Here is a 19,084-nt window from a genome sequence, read left to right on the forward strand (position 1 = left end):
TGATGAAATCTAGGCCGAGTTCGAAAATGGGTCATCTGGGATCAAAAACTAGGTCACTAGGTCAAATCAAAGAAAAACCTTGTGTATGCAATAGAGGCTGCATTTTTCAATTATTCTTCATGAATTTTTGTCAGAATGATTACCTTGATGAAATCTAGGCTGAGTTTGAAAATGGGTCATCTAGTTCAAAAAGTAGGTCACTAGGTCAAATCAAAGAAAAACCTTGTGTTTGCGATAGAGGCTGTATTTTCCAATTACTCTTCATGAATTTTGGTCAGAATGATTGCCTAGATGAAATCTATGTCAAGATCGAATATGGGTCATCTCGGTTCAAAAATTAGGTCACTAGGTCAAATCAAAGAAAAACCTTGTGTATGCGATAGAGGCTGTATTTTTCAATTGATCTTCATGAAATTTGGTCAGAATGATTGCATTGATGAAATCTAGATCAAGTTTGAATATGGGTCATCTAGGGTCAAAAAGTAGGTCATTAGGTCAAATCAAAGAAAAACTTTGTGTATGCGATAGAAGCTATATTTTTCAATTGATTTTCATGAAATTAAGTCAGAATGATTGCCTTGATGAAATCTAGGTCAGGTTTGAATATAGGTCATCTTGGATCAAAAAGTAGGTTACTAGGTGAAACTTTGTGTATGCGATAGAGGCTGTATTTTTCAATTGATCTTCATGAAATTTGGTCAGAATGATTGCCTTGATGAAATCTAGGTTGAATTTGATTATGGGTCATCTGGGGTCAAAAAGTAGGTCACTAGGTCAAATCAAAGAAAAACCTTATTTATGCGATAGAGGCTGTATTTTTCAATTGATCTCCATGAAATTTGATCAGAATAATTACCTTGATGAAATCTAGGTCAAGGTCGAATATGGGTCATCTGGGGTCAAAAAGTAGGTCACTAGGTCAAATCAAAGGAAAACCTTGTGCATGTGATAGAGGCTGTTTTTAGCTCGACTTTTCGAAGAAAAAGTAGAGCTGTTGTACTTGCTCTGGCGTCGGCATCGCCGTTGGTTAAAGTTTTTGATAAAGTCAAATATCTCTGTTACTATCAAAGCTATTGACTTGAAACTTAAAATAGTTATTTACTATCAAAGTCTTCACCAGGAGACACAATTCCCATAACTCTGATTTGAATTTTGACAGAATTATGCCCCTTTTTAACTTGGATTTATTTTACTGGCAAAGCTCTAATTCAGAGTCAAGCACTGAGAAAAGTGGAGCATGCTGTCTTACGGACAGCTCTTGTTTTCAATTGATCTTCCTGAAAGTAAGTCAGAATGATTGCATTGATGAAATCTAGGTAGAATTTGAATATGGGTCATCTAGGGTCAAAAGTAGGTCAGTATGTTAAATCAAAGAAACACCTCGTGTATGTGATAGAGGCTGTATTTTTCAACTGATCTTCATGAAATTTTGTCAGAATGATAGCCTTGATGAAATCTAGGTCAAGTTCAGATATGGGTCATCTGGGTTCAAAAACTAGGTCACTAGGTCAAATCAAGGCAAAACCTTGTGTATGCAATAGGGGCTGCATTTTACACTGGATTTTCATTAAATTTAGTCAGAATGGTTGCCTTGATGAAATCTAGGTCAAGTTCGAATATGGGTTGTCTGGGTTCAAAATCTAGGTCACTAGGTCAAATCAAAGAAAAACATTGTGTATGCGATAGAGGCTGTATTTTTCAATTGATCTTCATGAAATTTGGTCAGAATGATAGCCTTGATGAAATCTAGGTCAAGTTTGAATATGGGTCATCATGGGTCAAATACTAGGTCACTAGGTCAAATCAAAGAAAATACTTGTTTATACTCAAGGTTTTTGCTCCAATTTTAATGATAATTGGTCAGAATATTTTTTTTTTCCGTGAAATCACTAGGTCAAAAATGTTTACACTGTTATGGTATGTTATGGTGTGTTTCTCAGGTGAGCATCTTGGCCCTTTTGTTACTTAAAACTCTGCCGCAGAACCAGTTTAAAGTTCTTAGTATAATGATTGTGCTTTCAATTTTATGTTGAAAATAGATATGCTTTTATAAGTTCATGTTAAAAAACAGATAAACAGCTAATACACATAATTTCTTGGTTAGAAATATAGTTCTTTTAATGTTGTACATGAACTTGTACTGTCAAATCACTAAAAGGAGGGGGAGATAATAAAAGAGAATGGATTCAATAATAGCTTAAGAAAGTATTAACCTCATCCAGACGATGTGCAGAGTACACAACCCAGATTGTTGGGTTGAAGGTCGAGATGACGGGTCAAAGAACAAATAGCTTAAATTTGTGTCTGATACATATTGTCTAACCATGAGCAGCAAGTGTTAACCCCATCAAGACAACTTGCAGACTGCACAACCCAGATTCCAAGGTCAAGGTCAGACTTAAAGATCAAAGTTCATGAGCACAACATTTACATTTCCTGTATCAAATCAGATTATGGGGTGTTAATCTCCTTTGGTTATAAATAGCTTAAGTTTTACTCGAAAATATTTTGAAATGATAAAATAAATATTCCTGGAGGACAATTGTCTTTATTAAAAAAAATAGCAGGAGGGTTTTTGTCTGGAATATGTTTTGTCCTTCAAATTCGAATTGTGCACATACCAACAAAGTCTAGTATGCTTTATTAGTCATTTGAAATGGATTTAATGATATTGAAGTGTACTTTAACCTGTAAATAAAGACTGCTGCAAATAATGGCCACATTTATTGTCCTCCCAAACATGGTCATTATCTATGGCTTTGACTGTCTTAGTTGTTAACAGTTTTGTATCAACTTACGACTGGTGCACAAGTGTACATTTAAAATATCTGCTCAAGATATATATATTGCAGAGTCCACTTCCGCAAAAACAACACTTTTTTATGCCCCCCTGCCCCCACCCCTCCGGGCTAATAGCGAATGAACTGTCCGTTAGTCAGTCCGTTCAAATTGGATTGCCTATAGCCCACATTATTGACCCGATTTAGTTTATACCCACACTTAACAATCTTTGAGGCAAGATCTACTACAGTCAGACCTTTACCCTCATATGACCTTCACCTTCAAACATAAAAATGTTACTAAACAACATTTTTGGTCCTACAGTCCTCATAAATTACCCAATTTAGTTCATACTCACACTCAACAAAACTTATCGCAAGACCTACAACGTTACCTGTATATATATGACCTTGGTCCTCACGACCTTCACCTTCAAAACATTAAATTTCAAAAAACAACATTTTTGGTCCTTGGTCACCTTAAATTTAAAACCTAAAAAAAAAACCATCTTTGATCATACACCAGGGGGCATGATTTTGCATTTTAAAAATGCAGCTCTTTGTTTTTAGAAAATTGGCATACTTACCAAAACAACTGTGAACAAGTCACATCTTCAAGAAGTTAAATTAACTAGAGATCTTGCTAAAATACACTGTCTTTAGAATTTGTGTATTGTGTAGAGCAGAAACTGTAACATTGTTTTATCCCAGCACTACACTATATCAAGTTTTTGTAAGTCAAACCTGTGTGATAAAAACCGTCTGTGAACAGCATCCATTCTTCCTCTAAGGATACTAGTTGTGTTTCTGTTTCTATCATTTGTGTTGTGTATTAGCACACCTGCAAATAGTGTCCCCTGTTTCTGCTGCTCAAAGCTTGGTCTTTGAATACAGGTTTGACTGTACTATAGCTGTTTGTCATTTCTGTTTTAAGTATTAAATGCCATATGTTTAAAGTGCTGGAATTATTGTTATTTAAGTTTATTGTTTCAATGTAAATAGCAGAACTCATTATTTTATTTTATGAATGAAAATGAGTTATTATAAGAGACATACAATGTATTTTACCATTACTGTACCAGGGTAAAAAGAGCATGGCACAGTTTTCTCAGCAGACAATGAAGAAAAGTGTTGACATGAAGTCCCGCCTTGAAGAAGCAATACTGGGCGGAGCTAATGCCAGGGCAGAAATGATGAGGCGGAGACAAAGTGCCAACATGTCAGGTAAATAATTACTCCTTGTTGTAGATACTCCACTTTTAAGGGACACTTCAAGGAGAAACTTATACAAGAGCTAAGATGTGAGACATCAGATGTTAACATTTGATTGTCCAGTATTTTATACCAGGCATTGACTAGAGTCAGCAGTAGACATGAAGTCGTGTCATAAAAGAGCTAAGAGATAAGGCAGGGATAGAATGTTAACTTGAGCTTTCTGGGTAAGATGTTCTATATTCACAATTTGGTTCACTCAAAAAACGGCATGTTTGGCGGAGTTAAAGCGAGCAGATTTAAGAAGTTAGTTGAATGGAAGCAGCCTTGTTTCTTTTATGCAACCAGCAAATCATGTTTGAAAGAGCCAATGTGGGAAATAATGAGACAGTGGACCAGCAGATTACCTGTTAGTTAATGTGAGGAACAGACCATCTCTGTGATAGAAGAATACTGAAGATTCAAAGTAATGCTTTTGATTATAATTATCATGAGATAAGATTTTTTGTTAAAAGGTGACAGAACACCACCAGCAGTAGGTCAGAGTCCACTAGCTTTGATGGAAGGCAGTAATAAACTGAGGTGGAGGAAGGAACAAGTTCAGTGGAGACATTCTCATGAACCTTTTGACAGGTAAAGTATGTCACTGATAATCTCCCTGTGTAGTGTAAATGATTCCACAGTTAATATTTATTAGGATTCTTAGTTGTAAGTAAGAAGCTGTCATTTTGCAAAGAACGGAATGTACTGTAACATTATTAGAATGATTAACTGTTTCTAACTGAAATGCAATTAAAGCTAGTGTTTGGCTCAAAGAAAAGTTTAAATGTTGAAATTACGGTATTACTATTACATCTTTATAAGTCATGGAGGGACTGTTTTTCCTGGATTTCATAGTTTTATCAGTCCACAAAATTAAATCCAAACAAAGATACAAAGTTCTCAGATGTTTCATATCTGAAATTGTTAAATTCCTCATGAAATAGACATAACTGTCAGTATGGCTGAAACCAAGTAGATCTAGTTTTTAAAATTTTAATATAATTTCGCATATCAGTGCCATTTTAGTGTAGTGCCTGATAAATTTTGCAGTCCAAAGCCAAGAGATGTGGAAGCAGATGCACACATAGAAGGTAACCTAGCAGCGGAGGTGAGCATGGTTGCCTTGGATACATTAGAGCTAATAATACAGGTCAGTTTAGTCTTTTTTTCCTGCATAAGTAATCATTTCAGCTTGATGAAATAGAAATTTAACTTCTGTAATATCAGGTACAGTAACTGCAGTCTGTAAAGACCGCCCATGGTGAAATGAAAAGTGTTGTTTACTGGTGTTCTCCAAGTATTTTTTAATGATGATAAGGATATATGATATATTGGGCTTTATAAGCAGGTTTTATAGTACAGGTTTTAATGTATTTTCATGTGACACAAATTTTGTGATGTTTAGAAACTGTCTAATAACATGAGATTTAAACTTCCATTAAGTTTGCTTCAAAGTAATAGACATGAGAGCCATGGCAAGGACTTATTTTATTTATGAAATGAAAAGAAAAACCTTGCAGTAAATAAGATTTTTACCACCACAGCATTTTAGCAAAATTCTGGTCAATCAATGTTTTCATTGATTTTAGATATTAACCTTTAGCCTGCTGGCGGCAAGTGATTCTACCTTTGCAACCAGTGCAGACCAAGATCAGCCTGATCATGGTCTGCACTGTTCGCTGTTTAGTTAGTAAATTTACATTGAACAACCCTTCGAATAATAAATGGTACTGTCCAAATTGAATGATGGACCATTCCATTTTAGAAATTAAAGGGAAAGACAACGTTGTTCATACGTTAATTTTGTCAGCTGGGATTTCTTAAATCATTTGAAGAAGTGAAAGAATTTTCAAAATTGGAGCAAAAATGAGAAAATATGAGCATTTAAATATTTGGTCAAATTGGCGGCCATTTTGTTTCCATAGCAACAAAAAACAAAATGGCAGATTTATTAAATTTTTAGGTACACATTTGAACTGTATTTACTTATTTCTGTAAAATAATTTCTCTACTTTTTCCAGCTATAATGAAAGAAATTATCATGTTTTACACCTTACACTAAGGAAACATATGAAAAAATTAATCTTTTAAAAGGTTATCTGCTAAATAAAGAATTCAGCAGTGTGTAAATGACATCATAAACACACTAATTTAAAAATGGCTGCCTCTGTTAACAGCCATTTTCTTAAAATTCAAAACTGCCATATCTTTGTCAATAATGGTCTGATTTTAAAAATTCTTTCAGCGTTACAGAAGGCTTGAGGATGGCTTTCATATAGAATTAACTTATCTTCAGACTTTCCTTACCCTTTAAGCAGACTAAGGGTTAATCATTGACAATGTTTTAAATGATTTCAAGAGAAGGAAATAAATCTAAAAGAGATTAAAAAAATCAATTTCTTCACAGCACCATGTGATTCTCACTGTCGTATGATAATTGTGAGGATAGCAATTAATAAATATCTGTGATAGTTAATTACTGGAGGGATATTTAAATAGTGTTAAAGACCTTGTAAACTCTAACTTAGAAATGAAATCATCACGTGTATTTCAGATTGCCCAGGCTTCAGAAATGATGCAGCCATTATTAAGCAGTGCATTGCGAGTACTTCTCCATGGCCTAGGACTCAACCAGAGTACATTCGTACTGCAGCACATGTTTAGTTCGCAAAGATCACTGGTTACAAAGGTAAATAGCCAACTTTAAAACTATTAACTGAAATTATATATGTATCAATATTGAATTCATGGAGGAATTAATTTTGTGTTTTTCTGTTTATATGTCCACTGTTAAATTAAGAATTATGAATAATGAATTCAGTTTGAATGAGTTTTTAGCTCACCTGTCACGAAGAGACAAGGTGAGCTATTGTGACCGCTTGATGTCCGTCGTACGTCAACAATTTCTAAAAAAATCTTCTTCTTGAAATCCACTGGGCAGAATTACACCAAACTTCACAGGAATGATCCTTGGGTGGCTCCCTTTCAAAATTATTCAAAGAATTGAATTCCATGCAGAACTCTGGTTGCCATGGCAACCGAAAGGAAAAACTTTAAAACTCTTCTTATCCAAAACCACAGGGCCTAGGGCTTTGATATCTGGTGTGTAGCATCATCTAGTGGTCCTCTACCAAAATTGTTACCAAAATTATCGCCCTAGGGTCAAATATGGCCCCGCCCCGGGGGTCACATGGTTTATATAGACTTATATAGGGAAAACGTTGAAAATCTTCTTGTACAAAGCCACATGGCCTAGGGCTTTGATATTTGTTATGTAGCATCATCTAGTGGTCTTCTACTAAGATTGTTCAAATTATCCCCCTAGGGTCAAATATGGCCCCGCCCTGGGGGTCACATGGTTTATATAGACTTATATAGGGAAAACTTTGAAAATCTTCTTGTACAAAACCACATGGTCTAGGGCTTTGATATTTGGTATGTAGCATCATCTAGTGGTCCTCTGCCAAGATTGTTCAAATTATCCCCCTAGGGTCAAATATGGCCCCGCCCTGGAGGTCCCAAGTTTTACATAGATTTATGTAGGAAAAAAAGTTTAAAAATCTTCTTGTCTGATACCACAACACTTAGACCTTTGATATTTGGTTTGTAGCATTGTCTTATGGTCCTCAACCAAAATTGTTCAAATTGTACCCCTTGAGTGAAAAGAGGGTCCCAAGTTTTATATTGACTGATAAAACTGAACTTAATTGACCATGAATTGACCTACTGACTTTCTTAATGTTTTATCATCAGTTTGACATTTGAAACATGTAGCTCATATTACTCAGGTGAGCGATCCAGGGTCATCATGACCCTCTTGTTACTAAAGTTGTATTAAGATTAATTATTTTTTGCGTTATATCCAGTTTTCTGACCTTCTATTCAAGAAGAGATGATGCAATTTGTGTAGATTTATGTTTGCAAATCAGTTTCTATTTTGTGTTTTAGTTTTTGGACCTCCTGTTTGAAGAGGAGACTGAGCAGTGTGCAGATTTATGTTTACGTCTGCTGCGCCACTGTAGTTCCTGTATTGGTAACACAAGGGCACAGGCCAGCGCTTCACTCTATATGCTAATGAGACAGAACTTTGAACTTGGAAATGTAAGATATTTTATACTGTTGTTGCTTGCAAGTTTCGGCACTATGCAATCCAAAATGTTTTGAGATAGATTTTAAGGTTCCTTAACGGTGTAATTGTACTTTGGAATTTTATGGGAAAAAATGCATGTAATAAAGTTTGCAATGATTTAGTGTACAAATGTGTATAAACTAGAAAATACCAATAAGACATATTAATGCTGCTTATTTTCAAAAACCAAAATTTCAGAAATCCAAACCAAATGATCCTCTGAATGACTGTAGTTCTTAAATAATCCATCTAATGTGGTCATAAATTGTAGCTTTGTTTACTATCTGAAAACTGTGAAAAATTCAAAATTTCTTGGCAACCTAGTTAGACTTATAAACTGTTGATAAAAAGAATACATGATTAAATAAATACATTATAATTGAAACTACCTTAGTGAGCACCTGTATTAACCAGCCACTTGCCTCAATCAGCCAGTCAGCTAACTTTCCAAATTTTCTTTCAACTCATATGAAGGAGCCACCTATCTTAAGCAGCCAGGTTTTGTTGCTCACTATACAAGTATGACTGCATTTCTTTTATAGAACTTTTCTCGAGTTAAGATGCAAGTTACGATGTCACTTAGCTCCCTGGTTGGTCAAAATCAGGATTTCAATGAAGAATACCTACGTAAGTCATTGAAGACTATACTGACGTATGCTGAAGCAGATACAGAACTACAGGAGACCACATTTCCTGAACAGGTTGGCACTTTGGTTTTAGCTTTTGTCAAAGGTTTTGTGCTTTCACTTGATTGCAAGGACAGCTTGAAGCTTGTTTGAAAATTTCTTGGGTTTGCTTCTTGCAAAATGTTTTCTTAATATTTTAATAATATTTATGAATTTGAACTTTGTAGTCTGTCATGTATGTGTAGCACATCCAGAAACAATAGGGCATATTTAAAATACTGAATTAAAACTCAAAATGAGATTTTTTTATTTTTTTATATTTCTTTTGATTTTAGTAGCGGTGTTTTGTGTAAACTTTTATCAGGTATGGTAACTCTGTCTAACCCAAACACATCACCAGCAGTGTTATTCTGTTGTCAGGAATGGTAATTCCGTTGTCAGGAATGGTAACTCTGTATAGATTATCTATTTTCAACAAATGTGTCTTTTTCCAAATGATCATGTTTACCAGCTTCTCTGTTTTAGCTTTCCATTTCCTTTTTCTGTTGGAGTCCAGATTAGGTTTGGTTGGGTTCAGGTATTCATTTTGTTGCCACTGATAATTGTTCAAAGTGGAGAAAAATTCTGTCGAGGCTTTCAGCTTAAGCAGCATTGACATATACAATTGTCTCCTTGCAGGTGAAGGATTTGGTGTTTAACCTGCACATGATTCTGTCAGACACAGTCAAGATGAAAGAATTCCAGGAAGATCCAGAAATGTTGCTGGACCTGATGTACCGAATTGCCAAGGGTTACCAGACGTCACCTGACCTCAGACTGACATGGTTACAAAATATGGCTACCAAACATAGTGAGGTAATTGACTGAAAACTAGTTATTCCTTCAGGTACAGAATATATAGGTGCTATACTGGTGGGTGCAGCACGTCTGTTGATGAGTCAGTAATTTTTGGGGGAGGCATATTTCTGAAATCACCAAATGTCAAAATGGTTTATCAAAGAACTACTTATTAATAAGTGATCACCATCATAAGGTGAGGAGAATCGGACATGACTCTGTCACAAGGTCCAATGTCAACGTCACTCTTGAAGATTTAAAGTCGATTGCTTACCTTTGTGTCTGCACCATATATTCTAAACTAGTGAAAGGATTTTCATAAAACTGCCAACAATTGGTAACCTCATCAAGAGCATGTTGAGAGGGCATAGCCCAGTTAAGTAAGTTCAAGTTTAAGGTTAACTATGAGGTCAAAAAGATTGTAATATGAGGTCAAAATTCAAAAGCATATTTCAAACTTCTTATGGATTTTCAAATAACTACATGTAATGTACACAATCATGATAAGTATGACAAGAATCATGCAGGTCATTAGGTGTAAGGTCTAGGTCAGAAATAAATAATTTAACTTTGTGTCATCTCCATGTCTTACTCTGCTTGACAGATTATCATAAAACTAGCATTTATTGTTTCCCTCAACAAAACGACATGCGATCACATGAGCCAGGTCACTAGGTACAAGGTTACACTTAAAGAGTTAAGATATCACGATCACAAGATTTTACCTTCCTGTGTCAAAGCAGCATCTGGTGTGATGAATAAATTTTATTGATAGCTTTATTTTTATTCTGCCATTTGTTGCAGAGAACACATTTTTAGCTATGTACAAAATTGTGAAGTCAATTTTGTGATCGTACAGAGGGTCCATCGAGCGTCCGTCCGTGGTCTTGGTCCAGCGTCCGCTGGTCTTTTATCAATATCTGACTTGTGAAGACAAGAGGTCTCCTGTTATGTTGGGAAATTCTTAGGAAACTAACTGGTGGAGATGATTCATATAGATGATATCTAGGTCAGTTTGAAAGGGTCTACGAATGTATCAAGAAATGGTCTGGTGGTTAATGGGAAACAGGCTCTAGCTGCTTTTTTACAATGTTAAGTAAATGAGAATGCCCTGATATGTATCTAGGTCATTGATAACTGGGTAGTGGGAAAATAGGTCTTACGTTCTTAATAAATAGAAACCTGTGGACATGAGAAACCAATATTTTACATGAGATCTTCATGGTTATTTAAAATGGGTTTTCATTGGATGAAATTCTAGTAAGTTGTATCTTTGGTAGTACGCAAAAACGAAGTTGTGGGTCTAATATAGAAATGCTTTGTGGTACGTCTATGGCCATATGTTTCATGATCTCATGAAATTGTCAATGTTCATTTTTGTACAAGGTCAGGTAACTCAGAAATACAGGTCACGTTGGGGTTAAAAATCTAGGTACAGTAGGTTAAAATGTTTGGAATATAGTGAGACGCTTGCCTAGGTCCATATTTTGCAGGGATCTCATGAAATGTAGGAAGTTATTTGAGGTCTTAGGTCAAGTTCAAGGTCACGTAGGGGTCGAAAATAAATGGTATTGGTGATAAACTAGAAGAAACTTGTAGATCATAAATATTGTACACATGCTACTTCATGAAAATGTCAGAATGTTCATCTTATGACTTGCGGTCAGTCAAAGTCAGGTCACAGTGTGGGTTAAAACGTTCGATGATATCTTGAAAACCTTGGGTCTCTAGGACATAATTTTTACAGGAGAATCTCATGAATATTGCAGGTCAAGTTCGACCCTTTGAGATATGTAGGTCAAGTTCAATGGTCAAGTGGGATATATAAATAGGTCATGATCTAAAATAGAAAACCTTGTGACTCCTAGTGGCATAATTTCTCAGAGGTCTTATGAAATTGGTCAGATGTTCACCTTGATGATATCTAGGTCAAGTTCGAACACTGGGTCATGTGCGGTTCAAAAACTAGGTCAGTAGGTTAAAAATAGGAAAACCTTGTGACCTCTCTAGAGGCGATATTTTTCAATGGATCTTCATGAAAATTGGTCAGAATGTTTACCTTGAATATATCTAGGTCAAGTTCGAAACTGGGTCACGTGGGGTTAAAAACTAGGTCAGTAGATCTAAAAATAGAAAAACCTTGTGACCTCTCTAGAGGCCATATTTTTCATGAGATCTTCATGAATATTGGTCAGAATGTTCATCTTGATGATATCTAGGTCAGATTCGAAACTGGGTCACGTGGGGTCAAAAACTAGGTCAGTAGGTCTAAAAATAGAAAAAACCTTGTGACCTCTCTAGAGGCCCATATTTATCAATGGATCTTCATGAAAATTGGTGAGAATGTTCAGCTTGATGATATCTAGGTCAGGTTCATAACTGGGTCATGTGCGGTCAAAAACTAGGTCAGTAGGTCGAAAAATAGAAAAACCTTGTGACCCCTCTAGAGGCCATATTTTTCACGAGATCTTCATGAAAATTGGTGAGAATGTTCACCTTGATGATATCTAGGTCAAGTTTAAAAGTGGGTCACGTGCCTTCAAAAACTAGGTCATTAGGTCAAATAATAGAAGAACCTTGTGACCTCTCTAGAGGCCATATTTTTCAATGGATCTTCATGAAAATTGGTCAGAATTTTTTATCTTGATGATATCTAGGTCACATGTGCTCAAAAACTAGGTCACTATGTCAAATAATAGAAATAACGATGTCATACTCAGTTGAACACTGGGTCATGTGGAGATAGGTGAGCGATTCAGGACCATCATGGTCCTCTTGTTACTAACAAGTAACCCAGAAATATTGATGAAGTTCAATTGTATGTGATACTTTACAGAGAGGTAACCATGCAGAAGCAGCCCACTGTTTGGTCCACGCCGCAGGTCTTATATCAGAATATCTGAACATGCTTGAAGACAAGACGTACCTTCCTGTTGGATGTGTGGAATTCCAGAGGATCACACCTAACGTGTTGGAAGAGAGTGCAGTATCAGATGATATAGTGTCCCCTGATGAGGAAGGGATCTGTACGGGAATGTATTTCACAGAGAATGGTCTGGTGGGTTTACTGGAACAGGCTGCTAGCTGCTTTACAATGGTAAGTAAATGAGAAATGCCTAGAATATGCATCTGATATTAATTATATCTGCTGATTGGGAGGGAATATTTGCAGTCTTACTTCATTTACATTTATAAATGAAGTAGTGGGCAATGAAGAAAACTAAAATGATATATTACCATAAGGAGATAACTTTCATGGTTTTTAAAATGGCTGTTTCATTGGGACATGAATTTATATAGTGTGTTTCTTTTGTTATACCCCCACAAAACGAAGTTTGTGGGGGGTATATAGGAGTGAGCTTGGCGTTTGGTCGGTAGGTCGGTTGGTCCATTGGTTTCCGGATGATAACTCATGAAAGGCTTGTCCAATTTAAATAATTTTTGGTACACAGGTGTAACATCAGAAAATACAGGTCAAGTTCGAATTTGGGGTCAGTAGGTCAAAGGTCAAGGTCACAGTGACCTGCGTAAAGTTTAAACTGAGGTTTCCGGATTGAATAGCTTGAGAACGTCTCGTGGGCCCTGAGGATTCTAATCATTTTGGTACACAGGTGTAACATCATGAAAGAAGGTCAAGTTTGACTTTGAGGTCTGTAGGTCAAAGGTCAAGGTCACAGTGACTCGGAACAGTTAAACGGTTTCCGGATGATAACTTGAGAACGCTTGGGCCTAGGATCATAAATTTTGGTACACAGGTGTAACATCATGAAATGCAGGTCAAGTTCGACTTTGAGATATGTAGGTCAAAGGTCAAGGTCACAGTGACTTGGAATAGTTAAATGGTTTCCGGATGATAACTTGAGAATGCTTGGGCCTAGGATCATGAAAATTGATAGGGAGGTTGGTTATGACTAGCAGATGACCCCAAATGATTTTGAGGTCAGTAGGTCACAGGTCAAGGTCACAGTGACCCGGAACATTTAAACAGTTTTCGGACAATAACTTTAGAATGTTTGGGACTAGGATCAGGAAACTTAATCTTGAGGTTGGTCAGGTCAAGCAGATGACCTGTATTGATTTTGAGTTCCAAAGGTCAAAGGTCACATTTAAACCTTTTACGGACAATAACTTGAGAACGCTTGGGTGGAGGATCATGAAACTTCATAGGGAGGTTGATCATGACTAGCAGATGACCTCTATTGAATTTGTGGCCAGTAGGTCAAAGGTCAAGCAAGTTCGGCTTTGACATTGGCTTAGTTCTGTGACAAGGCCATATTGTGGGGGTAGAATTCGTCACTCCTGTGACAACTCTAGTTAATATTTGTTTCAGGAACTCTCATCATTCTGACATGTTACATGCAAGTATTATATTTCAGGCTGGCATGTATGAAGCATTGAGCAAGGTGTATAGAGTTCTGATACCTATACATGAACATAACAGAGATTTCAAAAAATTGGCACATCTGCATGGTAAACTACAGGAGTCGTTCAACCAAATCATTAAACAGGTGAATACATGTTCTTTTAATTATTTTACAATGTTGAAATTTTATCATTCTAGTGTGATTTCTGTTTTCATTGAATAGGACGTCCCTCTAAATTTTCAGGGAATAATGAACACTACTAGACTGAAAATGTGTTTATTGTTCGAAGGTTTAATTTATCAAGAGTTTCTTTTCATGTCCGGTGACATTGGTTATTTATTTTATAATTATACTCTATGTAGACAGTGCAATATTGTATATTTGCCTGCATTCCAAACAAACAAAAATTATGTGCAGTAAACAGAACTGTTTTGAGAGAAAAAAATTCCCAGTGAGTGAGTGGTTAACAGGGCTTTTTCTCTTTCCTATTTTATCAAATCACATGCATATGAATAATAGTTTTTAAATGGCAACAAACAAGCCAAACTCAAAATGACGGCATGTTCTGCATTCTAACTCAATAAAATTTTACATGTATCTGCTGTTTCATTTCCCTCTCTTGGGCCTTTTTTTACATGCCTTTCTCTCAGAATTCCATCAGTTTTCAGCATTAAACCATGGAACTATTTGCTGTTTAGGTACTTACCTTTTGTATTGTGATCTTAAGCCTTATGGGAAAGAAAATGACTGTGTTTGTAGGAATGCACTCCTCAGAGTTGATGTTATCTGAACTAACATTGTAACATATAAGCTGTTTAAATTTATACATTGCTCCATTAACAGAATTGTAATAAGAATCTTAACTGCAGTCTGTACTCTACAAAGCTTTATGCATGTGGCAAAAAAATGTGGTCAAAACCTCTGATTGACTGTTTTCATACTCAATTCAGTTAAGTAGTATTGTTCAGTCTCATCAGAACTTTGAATAGTTTACCAAATTTACCAAAGGTTTTAAGTAAGATACTTGGTTTCATGTTAGGAGTGTTACATTTTGACTGACCGTGTTTTTATTGCATTCAGGAGGGTAAACGTATGTTTGGTACATATTTCCGTGTTGGTTTCTACGGGCACAAGTTTGGTGACCTGGATGGGGAGGAGTTTGTGTACAAGGAACCAGCAATTACAAAACTGCCAGAAATCTCACACAGGCTGGAGGTTAGTTCAGCTTATATAGTTAGAACCAGTAAGAAAGTCTTGTCCAGACTGATCAATAAGGACACTGCAAATTTGTAAATCAATGTTTCAGTCTACATGTTTTAAGAGATTTGACAAATTTGATAGAATGGTTTAACCTTTACCCTGTTAATTCTATCATTCAATTTGGGCAGTACCATTTATTACTCAAAGGGGTGTTCACTGAAAACTTACTGACTGAATGGCACAGTGCAGACCATAATCAGACAGCAAGAATGTGCAAGCTGATCTTGGTCTGCACTGGTCGCAAAGGCAGAATCACTTGCCGACAGCAGATGATTATCATTCATTTTTTTTGGTGGAGAAAGTTCCACTTAATTGTTTTATTTATTAAAGATGAATTAGTTGTGATAATATTTGTCAAACTAATTGCAAGAAATCTATTTCAGACAAACTGTATTAATCATAAATTCATGATATTATAGCAACCCATGTTGATACTGATAAATTTTCATATTGTACTGGTGAAATTATACATATTTTAGCAACAGCAAATTAAATAATTACTGTTGATACTGGAATAAAACAATTAAATTCTTGGTAAACTTGAAATTTCATTGAATACAAATTGTTATATGTGTCTTTCAGAGTTTCTATGGTGATAGATTTGGACATGATGTGGTGTCTATGATCAAAGACTCCAATACTGTGGAGAGAGAAAAACTAGACCCAAATAAGGTTTGTTAGTGAACTTTGATCAATAGTTCATCATGCTTTACAAGTTTAATTCATTTCTACATTTTTGGTAAATAATTGATAATTTGATAATTTTGTCACATTTTTGGTAAATAATTGATAATTTTGTCACATTTTTGGTAAATAATTGATAATTTTTCTCATAGTCTCAGAAAAGAATACTATTTGTATTTAATCCCCCTTTCTGTTACAGGCATTTATACAAATCACATACGTGGAGCCTTACTTTGATTCATATGAACTGAGGGACAGAGTGACTTACTACGAGAAAAATATAAATATAAGTAAGTAACATCTCTAGTACAGCAGCATTTAGTTTACAGTTCACTTGTAAAATTAAGTTGTTGTACTATTTACTTCCTCAAACAAGTTTTGGGTCTCCACGGTGGAGTGGTTGATGTTGCTGACTTAATCTCAGGCCCCCGCCTACATCTCTCTGCGTTTGAGCCTTACATGGATCATCATGTGAGGAAGCCATCTAGCTGGCCTATGGAATGTCAGTGGTGTTACCTAAGTGCTAGCCTGTGACTGAAATAATGTCCAAAGGGGCACCTTACGTCTTTCTTAACCATTAAAGCCAGAATGTTGCCATATGATAATGCTATGATGTAAATGATGTCTACTTGAATCAAAACATTAACAAATCAACTGTCCTCTGAAAAATGAAGTCTGCTTCTGTTACACACTTTTCAGCTATATTTGAAAACCAGTATATGACACAGGAGATGTATTCAGGAGGGATTGAGACCAGTATTACATTTAGTAAGATAGATCAGTAATTGTGTAAGCTTTCAATAATTACCTAGAAGAAGAAATAAACTTCTGGAATTGCATTAGTAATGTTTGTGTTTAATCCACAGTATATGTGTGAATAGTTCTGTCATACAATATCAATACAAACTGTATTAATTACAGAGAGATTTATGTATGCCACACCATTCACAATTGATGGTCGGGCCCATGGTGAGCTCCAGGATCAATACAAGAGGAAAACCATCCTTACAACTAACCATTTCTTCCCCTATGTGAAAACACGTCTCTCTGTCATTAACAGAGAACAGGTAAGATGCTTTCAGTTACCTAAACAGACTGCCTATTCATGCCAAAGATATGGAGTATTTAAATTATGTAACTGTTGAAATATTTCTGACATGCATCTGTGGAGAGGCACTTTTCAGCAATCTGAGCTGCTTATTTTGAATTTGTGGGCTCGTTGGGTTTAACTTGTGTTAAAAGCATCAAACTGGCTTGCAAAGGCCAGCAATTCTTTCTAGTTGTCTGTTAGTATCTTTTAATCCAGAGTGCCTAAAACTTACTCACCCAGGAGGGAATCAGTGGCACAGTGGTAAGCAGGTTGGACTACAATGCTAGCAGTCCAGGTTCGATTCTCTAGGATTGCTAGGATTCTAATTGTAAAGAGAAAAGGCAATTGATGTTTTATTGGTTCACATTGTTTGAATTTAAATGCCTCAAAAAATATTGCCCAAAGAATAACATTGATTTACTTTGCTGCAGGTAATTCTGTCACCAATAGAAGTAGCCATTGAAGATATTATGAAGAAAACAAAAGAGTTAGCTATAGCACTGAGACAGGATCCTCCAGACACTAAAATGTTACAAATGGTGATGCAGGGATGTCTTGGCACCACAGTTAACCAGGTATGCTTTGTTGTATTTATCAATGCAGTTTCATCTGTGTCTTATTTACTTTGCCCACACAGTAAACTCATCTACTCTTAATGAAGAGGTCTCAAGTTTGATCCCTGGACGAGGGTATGTGCTCTATTGCAACTTGACAAAAGACCTTATATCTGAAGTTGTTTGAGGAAGATGTCAGGTACCACAGCTTTAAGGGAACAAGTTTGTGCAGAATCCAGGAATACTGGTTATATTAATTTACAGACGTTTCATATTAAAGAAATGGCTTTAAACTTAATATCAGGTCAAAGAAACTGTCAGATTTCTAAAAAGCTTTGAAATCTGTCGTATTGGGAATGGCAGTGATATCAGTTTTTCCCTTGATTTTATGTCAGGTGTTTTTGATATTATGTTCAATAATTGGTTGCTTGTGTTCAATGGAAATATATTTGACATGACTTTCAGTCCGATGTCTCCTGGCAGCTATTTTGGGTCAAATATCATAAATGTTTGTATAGTCAAGCAGAAAATAGAATAAAACTTAACTTCATTTCTTTGAATGTTTCCACATTCTGAAACAGGTCAAAGCAGCTGAATCTCTGTATTGTTAGAGTACTTCTATTGTTAAGTTACATGCTGTAAATCAAAAACTATTTGCCATCAATTTATTTTTAGCTCACCTGTCACGTAGTGACAAGGTGAGCTTTTGTGATCGCCCTTCATACGTCGTCGGTCGTCTGTATGCAATTTCTTGTTAACACATTAATGACCACATTTTGCAATCAACTTTAATCAAACTTGCACACAACTTGTACTGGCATAATATCTTGGTTCTTTTCAAAAACCTGCCAGATCCTGTCATGAGTTCCAGAGTTATGACCCCTTAAAGGGTCAAAATTTGCTATTTTGGCTTGTGAATACGATATAGTCCACATTTTGCAATCAATTTTAATCAAACTTGCACACAACTTGTATTGGCATAATATCTCAGTTCCTTTCGAAAACTGGCCAGATCCCTTCATGGGTTCCAGAGTTATGGCCCCTTAAAGGGCCAGAATTGGCTATTTTGGCCTTTGCAGCCATATAGAGGCTTCATTTATGGTTTGATTTAACAATAGATCTTGGATTCCATGATGAATCCGTCAGATCCAATCATAGGTTTTGGCCCCTGATTGATCTGAAAGAGACAAAATGTGTTAATTTTTACCTTGTGAACACGATAGAAGTGACATCTTACATTCAATTTTAACCACACTTACTCATAACTTAGTAAGTCACAATAAGATATCAGTTCCTTTCAAAACTGGCTAGTTTCTAACGTGGATACTAGAGTTACTGTGTCTGAAAGAGGCAAAATTTTCTCAGCCATATAGAGGTTTTATTTATGCTTTGATTTGATACAAACTTGCACAGAATGTTTATCTTGATGATTCCTATGCCAAGTTCAAAACTGGGTCATATGGGATCAAAAACTAGGTCATCCGGTCAAATCAAAAGAAAAGCTTG

The 19,084-nt window shown here is 35.9% G+C and overlaps 1 protein-coding gene across 4 annotated transcripts in view; it reads left to right on the forward strand.

Moving 5' to 3' along the window:
* LOC128555487 (dedicator of cytokinesis protein 7-like) overlaps positions 1-19,084 on the forward strand; it is an 88,330-nt gene that overhangs the window by 64,871 nt on the left and 4,375 nt on the right. For all 4 annotated transcript variants that reach the window (XM_053537843.1, XM_053537845.1, XM_053537844.1 and 1 more), the window contains 14 exons: positions 3,863-4,004; positions 4,508-4,625; positions 5,085-5,184; positions 6,589-6,723; positions 7,983-8,135; positions 8,706-8,864; positions 9,468-9,644; positions 12,463-12,723; positions 14,003-14,134; positions 15,071-15,205; positions 15,833-15,922; positions 16,134-16,224; positions 16,856-17,001; positions 17,456-17,599. In XM_053537843.1, the coding sequence (XP_053393818.1) occupies positions 3,863-4,004; positions 4,508-4,625; positions 5,085-5,184; positions 6,589-6,723; positions 7,983-8,135; positions 8,706-8,864; positions 9,468-9,644; positions 12,463-12,723; positions 14,003-14,134; positions 15,071-15,205; positions 15,833-15,922; positions 16,134-16,224; positions 16,856-17,001; positions 17,456-17,599 (1,983 nt within the window). The remainder of the gene's footprint in view (positions 1-3,862; positions 4,005-4,507; positions 4,626-5,084; positions 5,185-6,588; positions 6,724-7,982; positions 8,136-8,705; positions 8,865-9,467; positions 9,645-12,462; positions 12,724-14,002; positions 14,135-15,070; positions 15,206-15,832; positions 15,923-16,133; positions 16,225-16,855; positions 17,002-17,455; positions 17,600-19,084) is intronic.

The sequence above is a fragment of the Mercenaria mercenaria genome, chromosome 3 (genome assembly GCF_021730395.1).
Source record: "Mercenaria mercenaria strain notata chromosome 3, MADL_Memer_1, whole genome shotgun sequence".
Lineage (NCBI taxonomy): Eukaryota > Metazoa > Mollusca > Bivalvia > Venerida > Veneridae > Mercenaria > Mercenaria mercenaria.